General features: G+C 41.2%; 1 protein-coding gene across 4 annotated transcripts in view; it reads left to right on the top strand.

Moving 5' to 3' along the window:
- The window catches only part of NCOR1 (nuclear receptor corepressor 1), a 55,423-nt gene extending 36,067 nt beyond the window's left edge, over positions 1 to 19,356 (top strand). For all 4 annotated transcript variants that reach the window (XM_085078738.1, XM_085078737.1, XM_085078739.1 and 1 more), the window contains 27 exons: positions 400 to 529; positions 814 to 1,009; positions 1,554 to 1,724; positions 1,925 to 2,085; positions 2,457 to 2,577; positions 2,676 to 2,777; positions 3,264 to 3,361; positions 3,811 to 3,979; positions 4,415 to 4,555; positions 5,859 to 5,942; positions 6,449 to 6,705; positions 6,825 to 7,185; positions 7,691 to 7,915; positions 8,695 to 8,904; positions 9,581 to 9,730; positions 10,259 to 10,432; positions 10,842 to 11,007; positions 11,252 to 11,748; positions 12,194 to 12,322; positions 12,434 to 12,591; positions 12,837 to 13,060; positions 13,510 to 13,647; positions 14,637 to 14,779; positions 15,321 to 15,374; positions 15,638 to 15,859; positions 16,150 to 16,332; positions 16,514 to 19,356. In XM_085078738.1, the coding sequence (XP_084934864.1) occupies positions 400 to 529; positions 814 to 1,009; positions 1,554 to 1,724; positions 1,925 to 2,085; positions 2,457 to 2,577; positions 2,676 to 2,777; positions 3,264 to 3,361; positions 3,811 to 3,979; positions 4,415 to 4,555; positions 5,859 to 5,942; positions 6,449 to 6,705; positions 6,825 to 7,185; positions 7,691 to 7,915; positions 8,695 to 8,904; positions 9,581 to 9,730; positions 10,259 to 10,432; positions 10,842 to 11,007; positions 11,252 to 11,748; positions 12,194 to 12,322; positions 12,434 to 12,591; positions 12,837 to 13,060; positions 13,510 to 13,647; positions 14,637 to 14,779; positions 15,321 to 15,374; positions 15,638 to 15,859; positions 16,150 to 16,332; positions 16,514 to 16,701 (4,852 nt within the window). In that variant the 3' untranslated portion in view covers positions 16,702 to 19,356. The remainder of the gene's footprint in view (positions 1 to 399; positions 530 to 813; positions 1,010 to 1,553; positions 1,725 to 1,924; positions 2,086 to 2,456; positions 2,578 to 2,675; positions 2,778 to 3,263; positions 3,362 to 3,810; positions 3,980 to 4,414; positions 4,556 to 5,858; positions 5,943 to 6,448; positions 6,706 to 6,824; positions 7,186 to 7,690; positions 7,916 to 8,694; positions 8,905 to 9,580; positions 9,731 to 10,258; positions 10,433 to 10,841; positions 11,008 to 11,251; positions 11,749 to 12,193; positions 12,323 to 12,433; positions 12,592 to 12,836; positions 13,061 to 13,509; positions 13,648 to 14,636; positions 14,780 to 15,320; positions 15,375 to 15,637; positions 15,860 to 16,149; positions 16,333 to 16,513) is intronic.
- The last annotated feature ends 208 nt before the right edge of the window (positions 19,357 to 19,564 follow it).

Raw genomic sequence — 19,564 nt, 5'->3', positions numbered from 1 at the left:
ATGTCTTAGCCCCCCATTTGAAATTATTCTGTTGTAGACTACTGTTTATTTTCTGTCCACTAAATACATGTAGTCCTTCCTATCCATTGTGTTTTTCCAAAGCACTGTTTATAAAGGTTTACTTGATGGAGTACTGCATACATAAATTGCTGATGTGGGAGATTCTGAGCTCATATTTTGATATTTCTGTGTATTATGAAAATACAGCAGCATCTGTTGCCTCTTCTACCAGATGTGCTGTGGGACAAAACACAGCATAATTCTGACTTTTCAGCTATTTGTCCAGTCTGATAAATGTGTTGGTTTTTTATGAAGTTAAGAGTTTTACCTGTGAATTTTTTTAAGGTGTGTAATCTTGGTCCTTTTGGTGATATTTTTGCCTTCTATCTCTTTTTCCAGTATCTTCAGCAGAGAGTCAAAGCCCTCACTGTTAAATCCCACTGGGTCAATTCTGGTATCATCCACAATAAAGCAAGGGCAGATGGACCTGCAACAGCTTCACCACCGAGCTGCTGTCATCCCACCTATGGTAAGGGCAGTTTTCAGTGCTCTTTGAAGGAGAGTTTGTTACCCCTAAATCCAGTCACAACACTAAAGCAGGAAAAAAATCATTACACAAATGAAGAAAAATAAAATGTGCTTTATTACTGTATTTTTCAGGGGGAAAGTAGGTTAAGTACAGCTGAGTATAAACCCAATAGTGTGGTGTGGACCTTTTGGAACACCCAGACTGCAGGGAGGAGTTGAGCTCCACAATTCCTCCAGGAAGTGTCTGTGAGGGTGTCTCTGCCACTGTCCCCTGTCTGTCCCCAGGTTTCCTGCAGCCCCTGCTCTGTCCCCGTGGGCACCCCAGTGAGTGGCTATGCTCTCTACCAGCGGCACATCAAGGCCATGCACGAGTCAGCCCTGCTGGAGGAGCAGCGCCAGCGCCAGGAGCAGCTGGACATGGAATATCGGAGTGCTGTGAGCCCCTGTGGCACCTCCAAGAGCCCCAGTGTGGAGTGGGAAGGTGAGTGTTCCCATCCCTGGGGTGGGGTAACCCCCTGTGTTACACTGCTGCCTCATTGGAGAGTGGAAGTTTGGTGTGATGATGAACTGATAATGAGCTACTCCTTGCTGGAAGGAACCTGTGCACTCTGCTGCACTCACTGTTGAAGAGCTGCCTTGTAGCCCGTTTATATAAAGGCAGAAAACTGGTTCCATTTGGGTCAAACCCAAAAATAAATTGTTCCTGCAGAGCATGCAGGTGAGAGGAGCAGATGACTCTATTCTAGGGGAGCCCTTAAATTAAGGTGAAGGTGGGAGTATGTACTCCATGCAGTAAAACATTCCTTTTAACTGTGCTCATACATGAGCATTGAGCACTGAAACAGAGCAGAAAAGTTTGGTGGGACAGATTGACTTTAATATTTCTTTGTAATTGAAACATTTGTACCTGATGGGTACATCTGGCAGTGGAATAAGCCCTTTGTTAAAACTGCTGTGAATTGGACCTTTTGACTCCAGTTTCTAACTCAGGGTTCTTCTCTTTCTGATACCTTCAACCTTCCCAGGAAAGCCAGTGGCCTATATGCCTTATGCTGAGGTCAAGAGAATAGAACAGGAAGCACAAGTGCAAAATCAAGCCACAAGGTCAGCATCACCATACAGGTTATCTCCAAGAGAAGTCAATAAAGCCTCTCCCCAGCCTGAGATGAATGCAGCTCGCTACAGTGTCCCTCCAGGTAAAGATTTGGAGGATCAAATTATTCTCTAAACACTTTGTGAATTAATAGAAGAAAAATAATTTTCTGTGTGTGCATATGAAGAGGTGCTTGGTGTTTTTCTAGCCCAGTGAGACTGTATTTTGTTCTTTATTGTTGCAACTGAACTGTGCTATTTCTGTGCACACTGCAATGTTTAATGTACAATTTTTCCCCTCAAGTTCTCCAGCCAGCCCCTCACCAGGTGATAACCAATATTCCCGAAGGAGTTCGCCTGCCCACAACCAGACCCACCAGACCACCACCACCACTCATTCCATCCTCCAAAACCAGTGTGCCATCAGAAAAACCTTCCTTCATCATGGGAGGCTCGATCTCACAAGTAAGAGAATTATTATTTGAAAATCTGTGTTACATCATTTTTTTTTTCCCTTTCTGCAACCTTCAACTTCTTGTGCTGGAGTCACAGCATTAACCCTTAAGACCTACCTGTACCTGCCACTTCTAAAAGTCCAGGAATTACAGGAGCTTTAGAAAATAAAACGTTGCAGTTAGTCACATTTAAGGGCATGGATATCCAGTTTAGGTGAGCTGCATCTCCAAACTATCAGTGACACTCCACTCCTGCTGCTCTGTGCTTTGGGACACTGTAGCATTTCCAGATGGGATCATAGTAGTTTTAGCATTCTCCTTTAAAGAGAGATGTGAATCTTCATTCTAGAAACAAGAATTAACATGTATTTGTTGTTTCAGGGAACACCTGGCACTTATTTAACATCCCACAGTCAAGCTTCCTATGCCCAAGAAACTGCAAAGCCATCAGTGGGTTCTATATCTCTTGGGCTGCCAAGGCAGCAGGAGTCAGCCAAATCTGGTAAGGAAAGAAAAGCTGACATGTTTTATACAGGCCATTTAATGATTCATAATTAAAGAAAATTAAAAAACCTCAACCTTTTTTCTTCTCCTCACTAGCTTCCCTGCCCTATATCAAACAAGAAGAATTCTCACCCAGAAGCCAGAATTCCCAACCTGAAGGATTGCTGGTCAGGGCACAACATGAAAGTGTGGTGCGAGGTAAAGGAAGGCGCACAGATTAAGAAACTCTTGTCAGAGCCTGAGAAAACCAAGAGAATTAACTGCTGAAGTGTTATTTTAAAGTATTCTGTGATTATATAAGTATCATAAGATTATAGGTTTAATCTGTTCCCTGTTTTCCAAGGCATGTGTATTTCTATCTGGCTCTTCCTGTCTGCATGGCTCATTTAAAAATATTTGTTACAAGACATGCCAGTTTCAAAATAAAGTTGCTCACTAGAGCAAATACTTAAAAAGAAAATAAATTAGCTATCATGAATTAATGCTGTGAAATACTTATAGTCTGTAAAAGACTATGTTAAAAGAGAAAGTAGCTTAACTGTCTCAAATACCTGCTGTTAAACTGAAATTTCCGCTGTATTTTAGTGTAAACTAACAGTTCTCACTAGAGTTTTTAATTATTTCAAGTGGGGTGGATTTTTTAAATTCTCTTATTAATCAGGGTATCTTATTATTTCAAATCAGGTACCACAACGATACAGGAGGGAAGTATAACAAGAGGAACTCCAACCAATAAAGTTTCAGTTGAGACCATTCCTTCTTTGAGAGGCTCCATAACTCAGGTATTTTGCCTTTTGCTGGGAAGGCTGTAGCAAAACAGCATCTTCAAACTATCACTGTGAATGTATTTTCATGTCTGAAAAAGTAAATTATTATCACAGGATAGGAACTGCTTTGAAAAAAGAACTTTCAATCCATCAGATGTGGCACCTTATGTTATATGTTATCTTCTCCCAAATGGTATTTATAGGGTAAATGTTCCAGGTTGTGAAATAGACTGGTAATCTTGTCCTTCCTATTCTTCTTCCTGTATTTTTTAACAAGGTAGCAGAAATAACCTTACTCATATTTATGTTAAGTGTCTATAACAGAGGCAGAAGTTCAAGCCATTCTGCTGATAAAGCAGTTGGTTTTACAGACCTAAAAATTTTTTTTACTTTTCCTTCACTACTCCCTATTCTGTCATGACTCAGAACCTGTGAGTTTATTGATGTGGTGGGTTTGAACACAGGGTACCCCAGCTCTGTCCCAGTCTGGCATCGCCGCCGACGCCCTGCTGAAGGGAACCATCACCCGCCTGGCCACAGAGGACAGCAGCCCAGAGAAGTGCAGAGAGGAGGCTTCAGCCAAGGGCCATGTCATTTATGAAGGCAAAAGTGGGCATATTTTGTCTTATGATGGTGAGTATTTGTGTATTCTACCTGGTCAAAGTCAGGTTCTGCTTTGATAATCCATTGCTGAAGTGTTTCTGCTTCCAAGCGGATGTTTGTGTTTAAAGTGTAGTTAAACTATTTCTTTGCCATTTATTTCCTGTTTGTCATGGAATGTTTGTATTGTGAAAGGTTAAATAACCAAGTTTTAAATGACCTGTATTAAAATAAAAATAAATGTATCATGTAACTTTAAACTTCAGTTGAAATACTGATGAATGAGTAATGGAACAAATACATTTTTGACAAACTATAAAGGATCTTTTAAAGATTGATATTTAATATAGCAATATTATATTTAAGTTGTGTTAAATATTAATGACCTGTGGTCTCATTAATGTAATATTCATGTGTCTTTTTTTTTATTGTCCACATTGCCTGACCAAACTCTTGTACATTTGCCAGCTATTAAAAATGTCCGTGAAGGAACAAGGAGCCCAAGAACTGCTCATGAAATTGGTTTAAAGAGAACTTATGATACAATGGAAGGAAATATAAAGCAAGGGATGTCACTGAGGGAGTCTCCAGGGTCTGCACCACTGGAAGGTAAAAACAGCAGCTTCCAAGGTGTTTTATCCAAACATTTTGCATCGATGTAAGAGTATTTAGAGTTATCTTATGGTGCAGACTAACAGAGAAGTTCAATTTAAATCACATTACTGACCAAATCCATGCAATAACACTGCAATTAAAGTGTGCTGGAAATAGAATTGGAGTAGATCCCTTTTCTGTTTTGCTGGTGTTACCACAACTGCAGCTACTTCAGGTGGCACTTCCTCCTCTCAGCACATCTCACACGTGTCCCTGGCTCTCCATGGTCCCAGCTGGTCCTGTCAAGCTCAAACACAGGGTCACACCACCACAGACTCTGCCACACCCTTTAGTTAAATATTGGTATTACACTGCCCTGACCTTTTGCATTCCTGCAGTAAACCTCTTTGAACTGCAGGATCCTGCTTCAGGGCATCCCTAGTGCTGTTGTGTTTTAATAAACTGTAATCAAACAAACCCTGCAGAGGTCAAGCCAGGTCATTATATAACTTTTCTGATTGTTTTGTAAAAATACAAACGCAAGAAAATGTTTCCTGCCTCTACCATGGAGTCTTGCTCCTTGAGTGCATTTTGTCCCATCTTCGGGGAGCCCTTAGAGGCTATTTTGTGGACATGTTCATCAGATGGAACAGTGTGAATAAGAGGTTTGCAGGCTGTACATAGAAGTTCAGTGTTGCCTCTAAGCTGCTGATGCATTTGGCTCATCTTTGGGCTCTTTTGGCGTCTGAGAAGCTGCTCTGGTACTTTTTTGCTGTGTCTCATCACTGGCACATTTGCTGTCCTCAAACTGTGTAAAATTACAAGTGTGTTGAGGGCTTGGTTTAGATTCATACTGTAGGAACAGTAAATTCCACTGTTCCCCAATGATTCAATATGAACTTTGATAATTTGGAGGATGCCAAAGTTGTATTTTGGGTTTTTTTTCTTTTTGTTCCACTTCCCACTATGAACACCTTTCTTTCTAGGCAAGGAAAGTGAAGTGTGAGAAAAGCAGTGACTGCTTTTGAAACAAAGGTTAAGCTTAATTATAAAAAAACACCTCCTGTTTTCTAAATATGTTAAAACTTGCAACTATGCAATAGCACAAGTACTTGAACCAAAAGATTATTTTTTTAGGGCAGGAGGTGTTTATGACATGTTGCTGCAATGCCTGACTTACTGAGGCTTGGCCCTCTGGGCACTGCCATGATACAGATACTATCTCTCATGTGTAAGAAGGAGGGGGTTTGTTGGTTTGGAGGTTGGGAATTTTTAACACTTGTTTAATTCTCTAAATTGCCTTCATTTTAATTTTCAGGTTTGATCTGCCGAGCGCTGCCTCGGGGTAGCCCACACGCTGAACTAAAGGAGAGAACAGTCTTGTCTGGCTCTATAATGCAAGGTGAGGTGTTGCAGGTTTAGAAAGGGAGCATTAATTAATCCTCAAAAATCTGGGTTTCTGAACCTTAAAGCTGTTACTGACTGTGGGAGCTGTGTTAAAGGTGGAGCTTATTTTATAGAACATGTTTTCAGAGCATAAATCAGCAGCTTTCTGATATGCTGTGTTCAAAGTTTGTCTGTAAACATAGCATTTTATTTGTTATTGGAAAATAGACTTTTTAATATGAATACTTGGCAATTAGCACTTCTTTTTTAAATGAACACCAACAACTGTGCAGATTCTTTTATTTCAGCATCTGAAATAAGCTGGGATGTTTTGAGTAATATATTGAGTATTTGTTCAGTATTGTTTTTGTTATGATTTTTTTAGACTTCAGAGTGTCTTACCATAGACTACAGCAAACCAAAGTTCCACCCTTATGATATGTAGTTAGTTACTCTGCTTATGAAAAAAAGAGATGTAGCGGCTATTAATACCACTCATGTGACCCTTTCTTTCTACAAAAGGCACACCAAGAGCAACAGCTGAAAGCTTTGAAGAAGGTTTGAAATACCCCAAGCAGATCAAGAGGGAGTCACCTCCCATCAGGACGTTTGAAGGAGCCATCACCAAGGGGAAACCATACGATGGGGTCACCACCATAAAGGAAATGGGTCGATCCATCCATGAGATCCCAAGGCAGGACCTGCTAAGCCAAGAGAGTCGCAAGACTCCTGAAATGGTGCAGACAGCCAGGCCAATCATAGAAGGCTCCATATCTCAGGTAAATACAAAAATCACTGCTACACTCACACAGTTACAGACTCAGCAGTGAATCAGGTGAGGCAATGGGAATTTTTTTACCACGAGGTGACCTTAACCTGAACTTTTTCTCCTCTTCAGGGCACACCCATAAAATATGAAAGCAACTCTGGCCAGTCTGCCATCAAACACAACGTAAAATCTTTAATCACTGGACCAAGCAAGCTGCCCCGGGGAATGCCTCAGCTGGAAATGGTGCCAGAAAACGTGAAGGTGGTGGAGCGAGGAAAATACGAAGATGTGAAGACCGGGGATGCCGTGCGGTCCCGTCACACGTCAGTAGTCAGCTCTGGTCCCTCTGTTCTCAGGTCAACTCTTCATGAAACTCCCAAATCACAGCTGAGCCCTGGGATTTATGATGATACAAATGCTCGGAGAACACCTGTGAACTATCAGAGTCCAATGTCCAGGAGTTCACCTATGATGAATAGAGTTAGTGAGGGTATGTCATTCCTATCAACAGTAAGACAAAGTTTTATTATTTTAATGTTTATGTACTCCATTCTTTCTTTTATTCTAATGGCTTGTCTCAATTTGGAAGTTGTCTAGAGTGAATTTTAGAATGCTGCAAGCTATTAATTGAAATAAGAAAATGAAAATCTGCTGTAATGTAACAGGGAAGGCAATTCTGTCTCAATTTGCATTTGATTATGCATCACATTGAAGGTGGTACCTATAAGGGTAATGTTTTAAGGGCAGAAGCTAATCCTGAATTAGAGGTGTCTAACTCAGGATGAGGAAGATGATACAGTGAAGTATAAGCAATCTTAGATTCAAAACATAGTTCTTTCAGCAAAAGTATTTTGTGATACAAAATGTTGTCTGTGCTTTGTTGTGTCAGATTGCAGTCATTGAGAATGTTCCTTGGGACCCAGTGTATTTTTACAGTTAAATCTTCAATAGAAAAATAGGCATTTTATTAATTTGGAGTTTTTCATTGCTTTTAGCTGGAATATCTTCTGGGAAGCCAGCAAATCATGAAAGGAAGAATACACTCACTCCAACACAGAGGGAGAGTGTGCCAGCAAAATCTCCAGTCCCAGGGGTCGATCCTGTCGTGGCTCACAGTCCTTTTGACCCTCACCACAGAGGAGCAACTCCTGAAGTCTACAGGGGTCACCTCCCTCCTCATTTAGATCCTGCTATGCCATTTCACAGGGCTCTGGATCCTGGTAAATACATTCATGTTGGCTATTTCTAGTTTTAGAAATACTGTGTGCTTTGATGCACAGAAAGGATACCTTATAAGGCAATTATCGATGGCCAAATACCATTTATAAGGTTATAAATATATATATTGTTGTGGTTTGATTTCAGTTTAGTGGGGGTTTAATACCTAACCAGGCAGCCTAGTAAAATAGTCTTGTATAATGCTGTAACCTCCCTTCAGAGCTGCCAACTTGCTTCTGTTTTGTTAAAAAGTTCAGGCACTATTTTTAGACAAGTATTTGTGAAATGTATTAAAAGCTTTCAGGAAAGCTATGCAAAGAAGGATGTGGAAGAGGCTAGAAAAGTATAATTATATATAGACTTATATATTCTGTATAAGTCCTCTGTTCAGGACTGTGATTCATTCTCACTGAGGGATTGTCAGGTTTTCCCTTGTGATATTAAATACAGTAGATTTCCTTTTAACCTATCCATCAGTCTACTTCTGTGGGGTATTTTCTACCTTCTTTAGGTATTTCAGCCTTTTACATTTTCTGAATTTCAGAATTTATATGTTTATTAAAGTTGTCTCTCCAATCTGGATTGTTTATCTCTTTCAGTCTACATGCAGTGCAAAAATTCAATAAAACATCAGAATCAAAATGGTATTTATACTCGTTTAGCACCAGCTAGAGAGACTTGACAGCACCTCTCATTGCAGCTTTACAAACACCTGAAAGTTTGATTTGATCCAGCATCATCCTGCCTCCTAAATGCCAACTTTTCCCTTCTTTTCCCCCAGCTGCTGCTGCTTACCTGTTCCAAAGGCAGCTGTCCCCCACGCCAGGCTACCCCAGCCAGTACCAGCTGTACGCCATGGAGAACACGCGCCAGACCATCCTCAACGACTACATCACCTCCCAGCAGATGCAAGTGAACCTTCGGCCCGATGTCACCAGGGGATTGTCCCCCAGGGAGCAAACTTTAGCTCTCCCTTATGCAGGAGCACGAGGTGGGCCTGGCTGTCTTTCTGTGATGCTCTTAAAAGTGTGTTTTGGCTTTGCCAGCTGTGGTTTGGATGCATACATGCAAGGCCGTGTGTATAAATGTGTTCATCCTGTGTGTCTGACAACTCATTTGCAAAGTGCCTTTTGTGGATAGAAAGGAAAACCACCTCTGTAATCAATATTTTTAAGGAGAAGGCTCTGAGAATTGTTAGTATTCAGGAGCCAGATTGTTTTATGCTCACTTAAATTGATGGTCAGAACCATATTTAGCTCATTGTCAAACTTCAGGAAGAAGAATTATATCAAAATGACAGCTTCTTCAAAAAGAATATAAAAGCAACATCTAAAAGTGTAATGTTGTAAAAACTATGCTGATTGTTTTATTTTTTGGGTAATACCCAAAATTGCTAAAAGATGGGATTATTGAGTAGAGGTGAAGTGCATTTTTCCAAGGGGCAGTTAAAGGGAGTGTTGCAAATGCAAATTCTGACTTAGTGTGTTCCTAAATGGCTGATTGCCAGATCTAAGAGAGTATAACCAGCTGGAGTATAGTTCTACACTTGCCTTGCTCTTACATTTTCTCCACTAAACATTCACTCCTGACTGTCACCAATGAAGAGAACATAAACATGCAGACCATGCCCTGGAGTGACCATTCTCACGTGTGTCATCTCCTGACAGGAATTATTGACCTGAACAATATGGCTCCCACTATCTTAGTGCCTCATCCTGGAGGAACAAGCACCCCACCCATGGAGAGAATCACATATATCCCTGGCACCCAGCTCACCTTCCCCCCCAGGCCTTACAATCCTGCTTCTCTGTCACCAGGTAAGAGTTCTCGTGGCTTGGTGACGTCTCTAATTGTCTGATGTGCTGAGATAATTGACCATCTTTATTCAGCTCTCATTAATGCCATGTTTTGATGTTTTCTCAGGAGATGCTTTTTGCATGCACCTCTCACTTGGATAGCAAAGGGTTTTTGATGATGTCCTGTATAGTTACAGTAGGAGCACTGTCAAATTCTGAATTTGCCTCATTCTGTCAGGTCTTTATTTGTAGTAATTTGATTATAATTCACTAACCTCCTTTTAGATGTGTTGAAGGGTGGATTTGGGGTCTATAAGCTATCTAGTTTCTAACTGTATAGAAACCCCTTTAGTAAAAGGCTGTTGAGCCTTCCACTATATATTAAACATTTGTCTTCCTAGATAAGTGGATAGTCTTGAGTGAAATGAAAATGTATTTGGGAAATTTTTCTGGAAGTGGAGGGCAGAATATATTGGCAAGTGTTTGCATTATTATGCTTCACTTAAGTATATTTTTTTGCTCCCTTATTTCACATTGTGGACCTTCCAGGACACCCCACACACCTGGCAGCTTCTGCAGCTGCAAATGCTGAAAGGGAACGGGAAAGGGAAAGGGAGAAGGAACGGGAAAGGGAGAGGGAACGTGAACGAGAGCGGGAAAGAGAACGAGAGCGAGAGAGGGAGAGAATCACCTCAGTCCCTTCTGAACTTTATCTCCGACCAGGTGAGTGCCCATGGAAACCCCTGGATCACTTCTCTTACAGACTGTAGCTGCTCATTTTATGCAGTCACTGTTAGCAGATGCAGTTTACAGTTTGCTTTTACTCTACTCCTCAGGCAGCTTCCTGTTGCTGAGCAGTTCTGGTCATTATTGTAACTTCTGCAACTTCTTGAACTTTCTCCCCAAGCAATGTAGCACCTAAAAAGGACTAAATCCCAGTGGTCATTGGCACAGCTTGCATGTCATGTAGAGCATTGTACACAGATTTAAATCTTTATACATACCATTACATCCAGAGTCGTGGAGGCAACTGCGAAGGGATGTGGAGGAGACAGCACTCATATGTAGTGCTGCAATTTTTTAAGAGCAATCATTTATTTTTGTTTGTTCCCTTCCACTCTGTGTCCTGCAGGTGCAGAGCAGCCTGGCAGACCTGGCAGTCATGGATATGTCCGGTCCCCGTCCCCCTCTGTCAGAAGCCAGGAAAACATCCTGCAGCAAAGGCCAAGTATTTTCCAAGGAACCAATGGGACAAGTGTGATCACACCTTTGGATCCTGCTGCTCAGCTACGTATCATGTATGTTTTGCAAGTTACTGCTGTTGGGATATCTGTTCTAATACTTGAGATTATTATTAAAAGGTGCATTTAGGGTTAAGGATATTCCACTATATAACTGCTCTTGGATTTATCAGAGCATTTCCACCAATACATTTCAGATAGAAATTAGTGTCAGAAAAGCTTTGCTTTATTGTTTGCATGATCTGGCCTTAGTTCTTCTTTCCATGTGATGTAACTGAGGCTATTCAATGATTGCCCACAGGCAGCTCACCCCCGGAGCTCCCTCTATCACTCAAGGCTTGCCAGCTTCCCGTTACAACACTGCTGCTGATGCTCTGGCAGCACTCGTGGATGCTGCAGCCTCTGCTCCTCAGATGGAAGTTGCCAAAGCAAAGGAGAACAAGCACGAAGGAACCAGGATAGAAGAGAACATGGGACGCCGGTCAGCTGTGGTGACTGACCAGCAGCAGATGGAGCAGAAGACCCTGGAGGTAGAAAAGAGGCCTGTGCAGTGCCCCTATACATCTGCAAATTACTCTGGTGGCAAGTCCCAGGGACAGACTTCATCTGTAGTCTATTCAGAGGCTGGTAAAGAGAAAGGACCTCCTCCTAAATCCAGGTACGAGGAAGAGCTGAGAACTCGAGGAAAGACCACAATTACTGCTGCTAACTTCATAGATGTGATCATCACTCGCCAGATTGCTTCAGACAAGGATGCTCGAGATAGGGGCTCTCAAAGTTCAGATTCTTCCAGTAGTTGTACGTATCTTAGTAACTCTCTACTTCTTTGCTGTCTGTCTTAGCCTTTTAGGGAAATAAGATGTGAAATTATTTGGATGTTTAATGATTAAATATTCAGCTCTGTAAAGCAGAAACACTTGAAAGACAAATACAGGTTTTGCATATGGTGACTGTTGCAAAATCAGAGTTGTTCGCTTTATTCAGATTCCATGCTATAGCATGAAATGCAGGATTGTAAGAGTAACCTTATCAGAAGTCAGGAAACTGAAAATTACTTGGTTTATGTTGGAACACTGTTTCATGGAAGTATTTGTATCACTGTGGTTATCATGAGAAGGCAACAGTGTTTTTGACTTGCATTCACGGTGCCATTTTAACGGAAGCACCAGTGTTGCTACATATAGGCAACAAAAATTTTCTGTCATATTTACATCCTATTCCACAACCTGTGCTTGATACTCAGTATCCTCACACCGGTATGAAGCTCCTGGAGATGCCATTGAGGTGATCAGCCCTGCAAATTCACCTGTACCTGCTCAAGAAAAGCTACAGCCCTATCAACAAGAGACACCCAAACCAAGCCCAGCAGAGAGTAAGTTTAACTGTGAGAATATTTGCATACATAGATACCTTTTTTAGATTTGTCGGCACAGAAGTTTCAAACCTTGAAGCTTAACAGACTGACCTTTTCTTTTCCAACCAGCTGACCCCAACAGGCCATATGAGGGCCCAATTCACCGCTACAGGACACCACAGGAGCCCCCCTCACCCCAACAACCTCCACCTCCCTCTTCCCAGGCAGAGGGGATGGCACACGTGCCCAGGACCCATCGGCTCATCACCCTTGCTGATCACATCTGTGTAGGTTTATTTACTTGCCTCTTTTCCCATATGAAAAGTTGTGGTATGATTATGAAAATACATGTTTTGGAACATAGAATATGGAACTCATAATTCTAGAATGATGAGTTTTATTTGAGGGTATTATAAAATATGGTATCTGAGTTTATATATGCTACCATCAGTCTCATCTAGTTCATGAATACCTACACTGTGGTTGATGTCTAACCAGGATCTCTTTTCTGTTTTGTTTTGGTGGCGTCCAGCAAATTATCACACAAGACTTTGCTAGAAACCAAGCAGCTTCTCAGGCCTCTTTGCAGCCTCCCACCACTACATTCCAGAATTCCACCCCTGCTCCAGCTCCTGTTTCTGGCCGGGCAAAGACCTCAAACCGCTACAGCCCTGAGTCACAGTCACAGCCTGTGCACCACCAGCGGCCAGGGGCCAGAGTGTCCCCTGAGAACCTCTCTGACAAGGCCAGGGGAAGGTAATGCATGCATTCAGTCTAACTGCAAGTTTAATGGATGCCCAGATAGGATATTGATATAAAATAGTGCAGTAATCTTGGTGTAGATTGGAAGTAAAGGTGCCTTTTGGTCTTATTTTTAGGCAAAGTCTGTCCCCTACTGTTTTGCCAATATTTGGGCTCCATAACATAACTGTTTTCCCCTTGCTACTTCTGCTTAATTTCCAGTCTTTACAGGGATGAAAATGTTTAATTACTTAAAATTTACCAGACAAACAAAACTTACCAAACTTACCATAACAAAACGTAGTTACGGACAATTCATAGTCATCTTTTTGAGATCCAAGCTTACTAAAGCATGTCATATATAACTACACAGAAGTAGTTATGTAGGAACTGGAAAATTACATTCATTAACTACTGCTGTGCATGCATTTAGGGTAATTATCTGTCTTTGAATTGTGCTGTAGGCCTGGAAAATCTCCAGAGAGGAGTCATGTCCCTTCAGAGCCCTACGAGCCAATCTCACCACCTCAGGTCCCAGTTGTACATGAGAAACAGGAAAATGTTCTTTTGCTTTCCCAAAGAACTGAGCCTACTGAACAGAGGTAGGTGTAAAACTGACTTTTAAAAATATTGTTTTGAATCTCTGTGCTGCAAAAAGTGTCTTTATTAAAGAGCTGTTCAAGTGACCTTCCTCTGGTGCCACAGGCAAGTTGTTAATCACTGTTGATCCTTCTGCACTAACATCCAAAACTTGCTATTTGGGGGGTGCTTTGGGAAGGCTGAGTGAAAGGTCACATGTTGGTGCTCTGTCTTAAGTTTCTTGGTGCAAGCAGAGTGTTCTGTGTCACATCTGAGAGAACATGTTGGAGTGAAACTCCTCGTGATTGCCAGTGCTGTAAAATTGAAGTGAGTTTTGAGAAAGGTCCATTTTCTACGATTTTTATTAAATTGTTCAGTTTTCTCCTGCCTGATTGGATTCCTGGATACTGTTCTGGTGGAGAGGGGAGCAACCAAGGCTTCCAGCACTCATGATGCTGGAGCAGCTAATAATTTGAAATATCACAGGGCTAAGGAGCTTAATTTGCAGAAGGAGTGAAGGTGGGTGCATCTCTCTTCACAGGAGATGCACTTTGGAGTGGGTGCTCCTGTATTTGCCCTGCTGAGGACGGAAGAGCACCCAAAGTATTTATTTAAGGCTCATGCTGGTGAAATTGATTCTGATTTTCTTGAGTTTTTTTCCCCTCTCCACTCTGCAGTTGCTGCAGGGCTGTTACAGTCCATGATGGATGTTAGGTAGATGCAAAGGGATTTTCAGGAACATGGCATGAGGATCTTGTACTTTTTAGAAATACAAGGATCTTGGGCTAGAAAATCTAGACTCTTTTTTACTTTATTTTTTAATTTAAGTACAAGTTGCTTGGTTTTTTAATTGAAGCATATTTCTTAGATTGCTGCTGCTTAAGCAAACTCAGTTATTGTTGAGCTCCCAATGTTTTAATGACTGTAAATGGTTTCTGCCTGACTGCTTTTGGGAAGATTTAAATGTACATCTTACAAGGTCTGTCTCTTTGACACATGTTGGTCTTGGCAGGACTGACTCTCGCTCTCCAGGCAGTATCAGTTACCTGCCTTCGTTTTTCACCAAACTTGAGAACACTTCACCAATGGTAAAATCCAAGAAACAGGAGATATTTCGAAAGCTGAACTCATCTGGTGGAGGTGACTCTGACATGGGTATGCAGGACTTGCCTTTTCACTCAATTCTTCCAGCTTAAGCTTTATGTGACTTCCACCTGCAGATGTCCTGACCTAAATGTGATCATATAATGCAAATTAATATAAATCTATGGATATGAAACACATATAATAATTTATGACCATAGAACTAGAAGATTGTTAGATTTTTTTTTAAATCTTGTATGTAAGACTGTCACATCTTTGTAATACTTAGTTTAAGAAATGAAAACCACATAATTGAGAGTTGTTCAAACCTGACATTATTCTAACCAACTGTGTCTGTAATTTGCTTTGTATCAATACTATACATTTTCCTATTTGGAAAGGTGTCTTGAAACTACATAGTTTGTGTTTTCTCAGCCCTTAAGATTATCTGTTAAATGACATTTTAATATAGTTCCAATAATGAACACTGATGTGATGGAATATGATACCAGAACTGTATTTTTTCTTTTTTCTTGTGCAGTAGGGCTACTAGTGATTACTTAGTGATCATCAGTACTGAAAAACTCAATGAAATGTTGTGTTTTAATTGCAGCAACTGCTCAGCCAGGGACTGAAATATTCAATTTGCCAGCAGTCACTACCTCAGGTAAGTTCTTCAATAAAAGAAACAACATATGTTTCAGAAACATGTAATGTCTTAAATATCTTACATTTTTACTCTCTGGGGAGTCCAGTAAAAGAGGAAAAGGGTGGAAAATTAAAAGCTAACATCCTACATGAAAAATTATTTCCTGCACTGTAAGGAAAAGCAAAATGACCAAATCTTTTCCCACATCCCTTTGTAATTTCTTGGAGATGCATTTTTTGCCTCCCTTCCCACTTTTCCCTGTGTTTTCTTTTCTCTCCCAGGTGCAGTCAGTTCTAGGGGTCACTCCTTTGCAGATCCTGCCAGTAATCTGGGTCTGGAAGACATTATTAGGAAAGCACTGATGGGAAACTTTGATGACAAGAGTGAGGAGCACGGGGTTGTGATGTCCCAACCTCTCGCGGTGGCTCCGGGCAGCTCTGGCGCTGCAGTACCAGCGACTAACGAGACACGGAGGGAAGAAGCCAATCCATCTCCAAATTCAGGTATTGCAACTCTCAAATATCCCAGGGCCTTAAAGAAAATTAATTAGTCAAAGGTTTGAATAAATTTGATGTCACTGAAAATCGCTTTCTTTCCTCTGGAAGTGATGGAAGTGGTGTTCGCATTTATTGTCCTGGCTTTTCCAGGAGCCTGTGACAGCACTGATGGAACAGGAAAAGGAGAACAGGGTGTGTTGGATACATGAAGGTTCTCAGTGCTACCTGATAATTTGTAGAAACAAAGACACAGAGGATAAAATGTGGTTGGTGAAATCTGTCCCTTCTGTTCCCAGGTGGGGCAGTCAGCAAGCAGAAGCTCATCGGCAAATCAAACAGTAGGAAGTCAAAGTCTCCAATTCCTGGGCAGGGATATTTGGGAACTGAAAGACCTTCTTCAGTCTCATCTGTACATTCAGAAGGGGACTACCACAGACAGACTCCAGTGTGGGCCTGGGAAGACAGGCCCTCATCAACAGGTGAGAAATGGGGTTCTTTCAAAGGTATTCGCAGAGAGCTCAGATGTTGTTCTGCAATGCTGGATATTGGCTAGAAGTTTCCAGCATGTGGGGATTTTGGAAACTGATTTTCTGCCAGTTGTCACAACCCCAACCAGCACAGATCTCTCAGAGCAGCTCATGTTTTTGCCTTTTGCTGCAGGTTCCACCCAGTTTCCCTACAACCCTCTGACCATGAGGATGCTGAGCAGCACCCCCCCGACCTCCATCGCCTGTGCCCCCCCGTCCATGAGCCAAGCAACCACTCACCCACAGAACAGGATCTGGGAGAGAGAGCCTGCACCACTGCTTTCAGCACAATATGAGACTCTGTCTGACAGTGATGACTGAACTATGCAGATTATTTTTTTTTTTTTTAATTTGCGGGTCAAAAAAAGAAATCTATTTTTGACTTGTGCCCACAGAGACTTTCCAAGAGAGCAAGGGCCACACAATGAAGAATTGCTGGAGAGTCCATGAAATGCCTTCTGCACAGGCTGTGTGTTGGAGGATTGTCGTCGAGAAGGTTGACTTACTAAAGATAAATATGTAAAGAGTTTTTAAAAATGTGGACTATTCCTGCTCTACATCTATTTGTAAAGAAAACCATAATGTCTTTTAAATCATTCTTCTGTAAATAGAGAGTACTTTTTGCAGTGTTTTTTTCCTTGCTATAGTATCTGGTGTACTTATGTTCAAATCATTGCCTAAACTTTGGGGGTCATTTTGTAATTTTTTTTAAGCATTTTCTCCAGTGTAGAATACTCTTCATAACCCTAGCCTCCCTCTCAGCCTAGCCTAACCAGAACCCCAGCCTCCCAACCATCATTGCCCATTTAATGCCATGCCACTTCCTGCAGGCATTGTGCTTTTATATAATTTTTTTTCCCTAGACACACTTTCTCAGTGGTGTTCAAGCTCTTGTGAAAATGTTGATTTTTAAGACTGACCCCTTAGTGAATTCTGTACATTAACATACTCCGGTTCACTGGAATAAGATGATATATTTCTTCGGAATTTTAAATTCTGCCACATTGTAAATTTTTGGTGCAGTTGGTTTTATTTAGCAACACTGCAGAAATATTATTGCATGGGTATGTTATGGTTCATTTTTAAAAGGTTAAAGAAACAAAAAAAGAACAGCTTCTGGAGGCATACCTCACTGTTATGCACACTGGGAATTTTAACTGTGCCCTAAAAGCCTATTCTTAGTGTTCTCTGTTTCTGCATTGTATGCAGTCAAAACAGGCTACTAAATTTTACTGTCGTATTTAACCACAGCAAATGACTTTTCTGAACAGAGGCTCTGGGTGGGTTGATAAATCCTTTAAGAAGAAAAACCTCTACATCCCAAGTTTAAATAAAACAAAGTGCTTTTATAGAATAATTGAGCAACACACGAGTCAACTACTTGGCTTCTGTTACAACCAGTTTGAAATAGGTACTGTGATTTTTACCTTCCTCCAATCTGATTTTAAAATCTTTATGTAATAATTATTTTGAAGTCGGCGTCCCAGTCCCTGTCCCTCTAAGCAAGCTTTTGGTGGAAGTCCTTACAAATGCTTGGCTTAACTCCTGAAGTGTGCAATACTTGTTAGGGTGATTTTTATTTTTAAACTGTATATGGTACTAGGAGAGTCTCCTTAATCATTCAGCTCTCAATGCTTGCTATGGTATGCTTGTAGCTCATGTACACATCCATCTGGGCAGTAATTTCACAGGGTGTCCTGACATCCATCTCCAAAAGCATCTTTATTTTATGCTGCACTGACCCTCAGGAAGAGAATTCAAATCTTCCGGGGTGGAAGGACTGATTCACAGATAGCACTGAGCTGGGGGGTGGTGTGGTCTGTCAGATTCCAAACTGCTTTTGCATCTCATTGATCAACAGAGTCTTTGCCTTGGAGTTATTTTCCAGTGAAAAATATTTTGGATTTTGCCGCTGTATTTGTGATGCGTTGTATGGAAGGTGTAATGCAGTGTGTAACCTTGAGTCGTGTGAGCTCTGCATCTATGGAGGGACTGTGATGTCCTCTTACAAACAGGAAGAAGCACACAACTATTTATCAGTAGCAAATTTATTTTCAGTCCTTTAAGGAAAGCCTTTTTTGCTCCAAGTGTGGGAAGCAAAATTCCAAAGGAACTCATTTGGAAACTTGACACTGTTGAAAATACAGAACTATTTTGCTACTTTTTTTAAACACTGCACCAGAGTAGATCCGTTGGCAGTCTTAAATCTCCTTGCAGTCTTTCTCTGAGAAAGATTTCTCTCATCCTCCCCTCCTTTACCCTTCTGGCTTGAAGCAGTGAAGTTTTCATCCTGTTTGTAGACCTGTGCTCATTATTTTAACTTTCTCTTTTGTTCCCACAGCAACATATACTGGAAAACAAGTTGATCTGCCCTTTTTGTAGATTTAAATTTGGAGTGGAGAGTTAAGTTCCATTCTTAAACTCACCTGTTCTCACTTTCTTAGTGTAACAAATACAATGTGAAAGAGGCATGTACAGACAAATGTCTTTGCTACCTGTACAGTAAGTATAGCATGTTCATTGCAAAGCTTCATGTTACTGCTGCAGCAGCAGCAAGATATCCAAAGTAGGATAGTCACTATCTCCTGAGATACAGCTTGAGTGGCATTTGCACATAAAATGTTGCTGCTTTTTATGTTTGTTATCCGAGTTTTAACTTCTCCAGTGTAAAAACCTCTCCAGAGCCTAAGTTAGGGTTTACCACAATTCCAGTAATCTTCAAGTATGGAATTACATCTGCCCTGTTTCAAACAGGAAGGTGTTTGTAAGTCATGTTTACAAAGTGTAGTTTACTACAAATTTTTACCTGATTTCTGATCAGCGCTTTCACAATGCTTTCATCTTGATATGGTTCGTGATTCTGATATGAAATCATTTAAGACTTGAAAAACCCATGCATCATAATTTCCACACAATGTCTTCACTAGACAGTGACTTCTGGATTCAGACCAATCAATAAAGGGGATCAGTTCTCCACTTGCTTTTCCTGTGTCTCCCTCTTGTTTTGCAGCATCAGGCAAGACCCAGCTCCCAGGGGTGCTGCAGGGTTCCCAGGTAACACTGCTGCCCTCCAAGCTCTGCCACTTCAAACCCCAAACCCAGCACTTCAGGGAAGGTTGGCTCTAATGTGCCAGAGCCTTTCTGTCAGTACAGCCATGTTTTTGCTTTCTAGCTTGCTGAGAAC

This window comes from Lichenostomus cassidix, chromosome 19 (genome assembly GCF_008360975.1).
Source record: "Lichenostomus cassidix isolate B80296 chromosome 19, HeHo_3.0, whole genome shotgun sequence".
In the NCBI taxonomy this organism is placed as follows: Eukaryota; Metazoa; Chordata; class Aves; order Passeriformes; family Meliphagidae; genus Lichenostomus; species Lichenostomus cassidix.
This window is presented reverse-complemented; position numbering and strand designations above follow the sequence as displayed.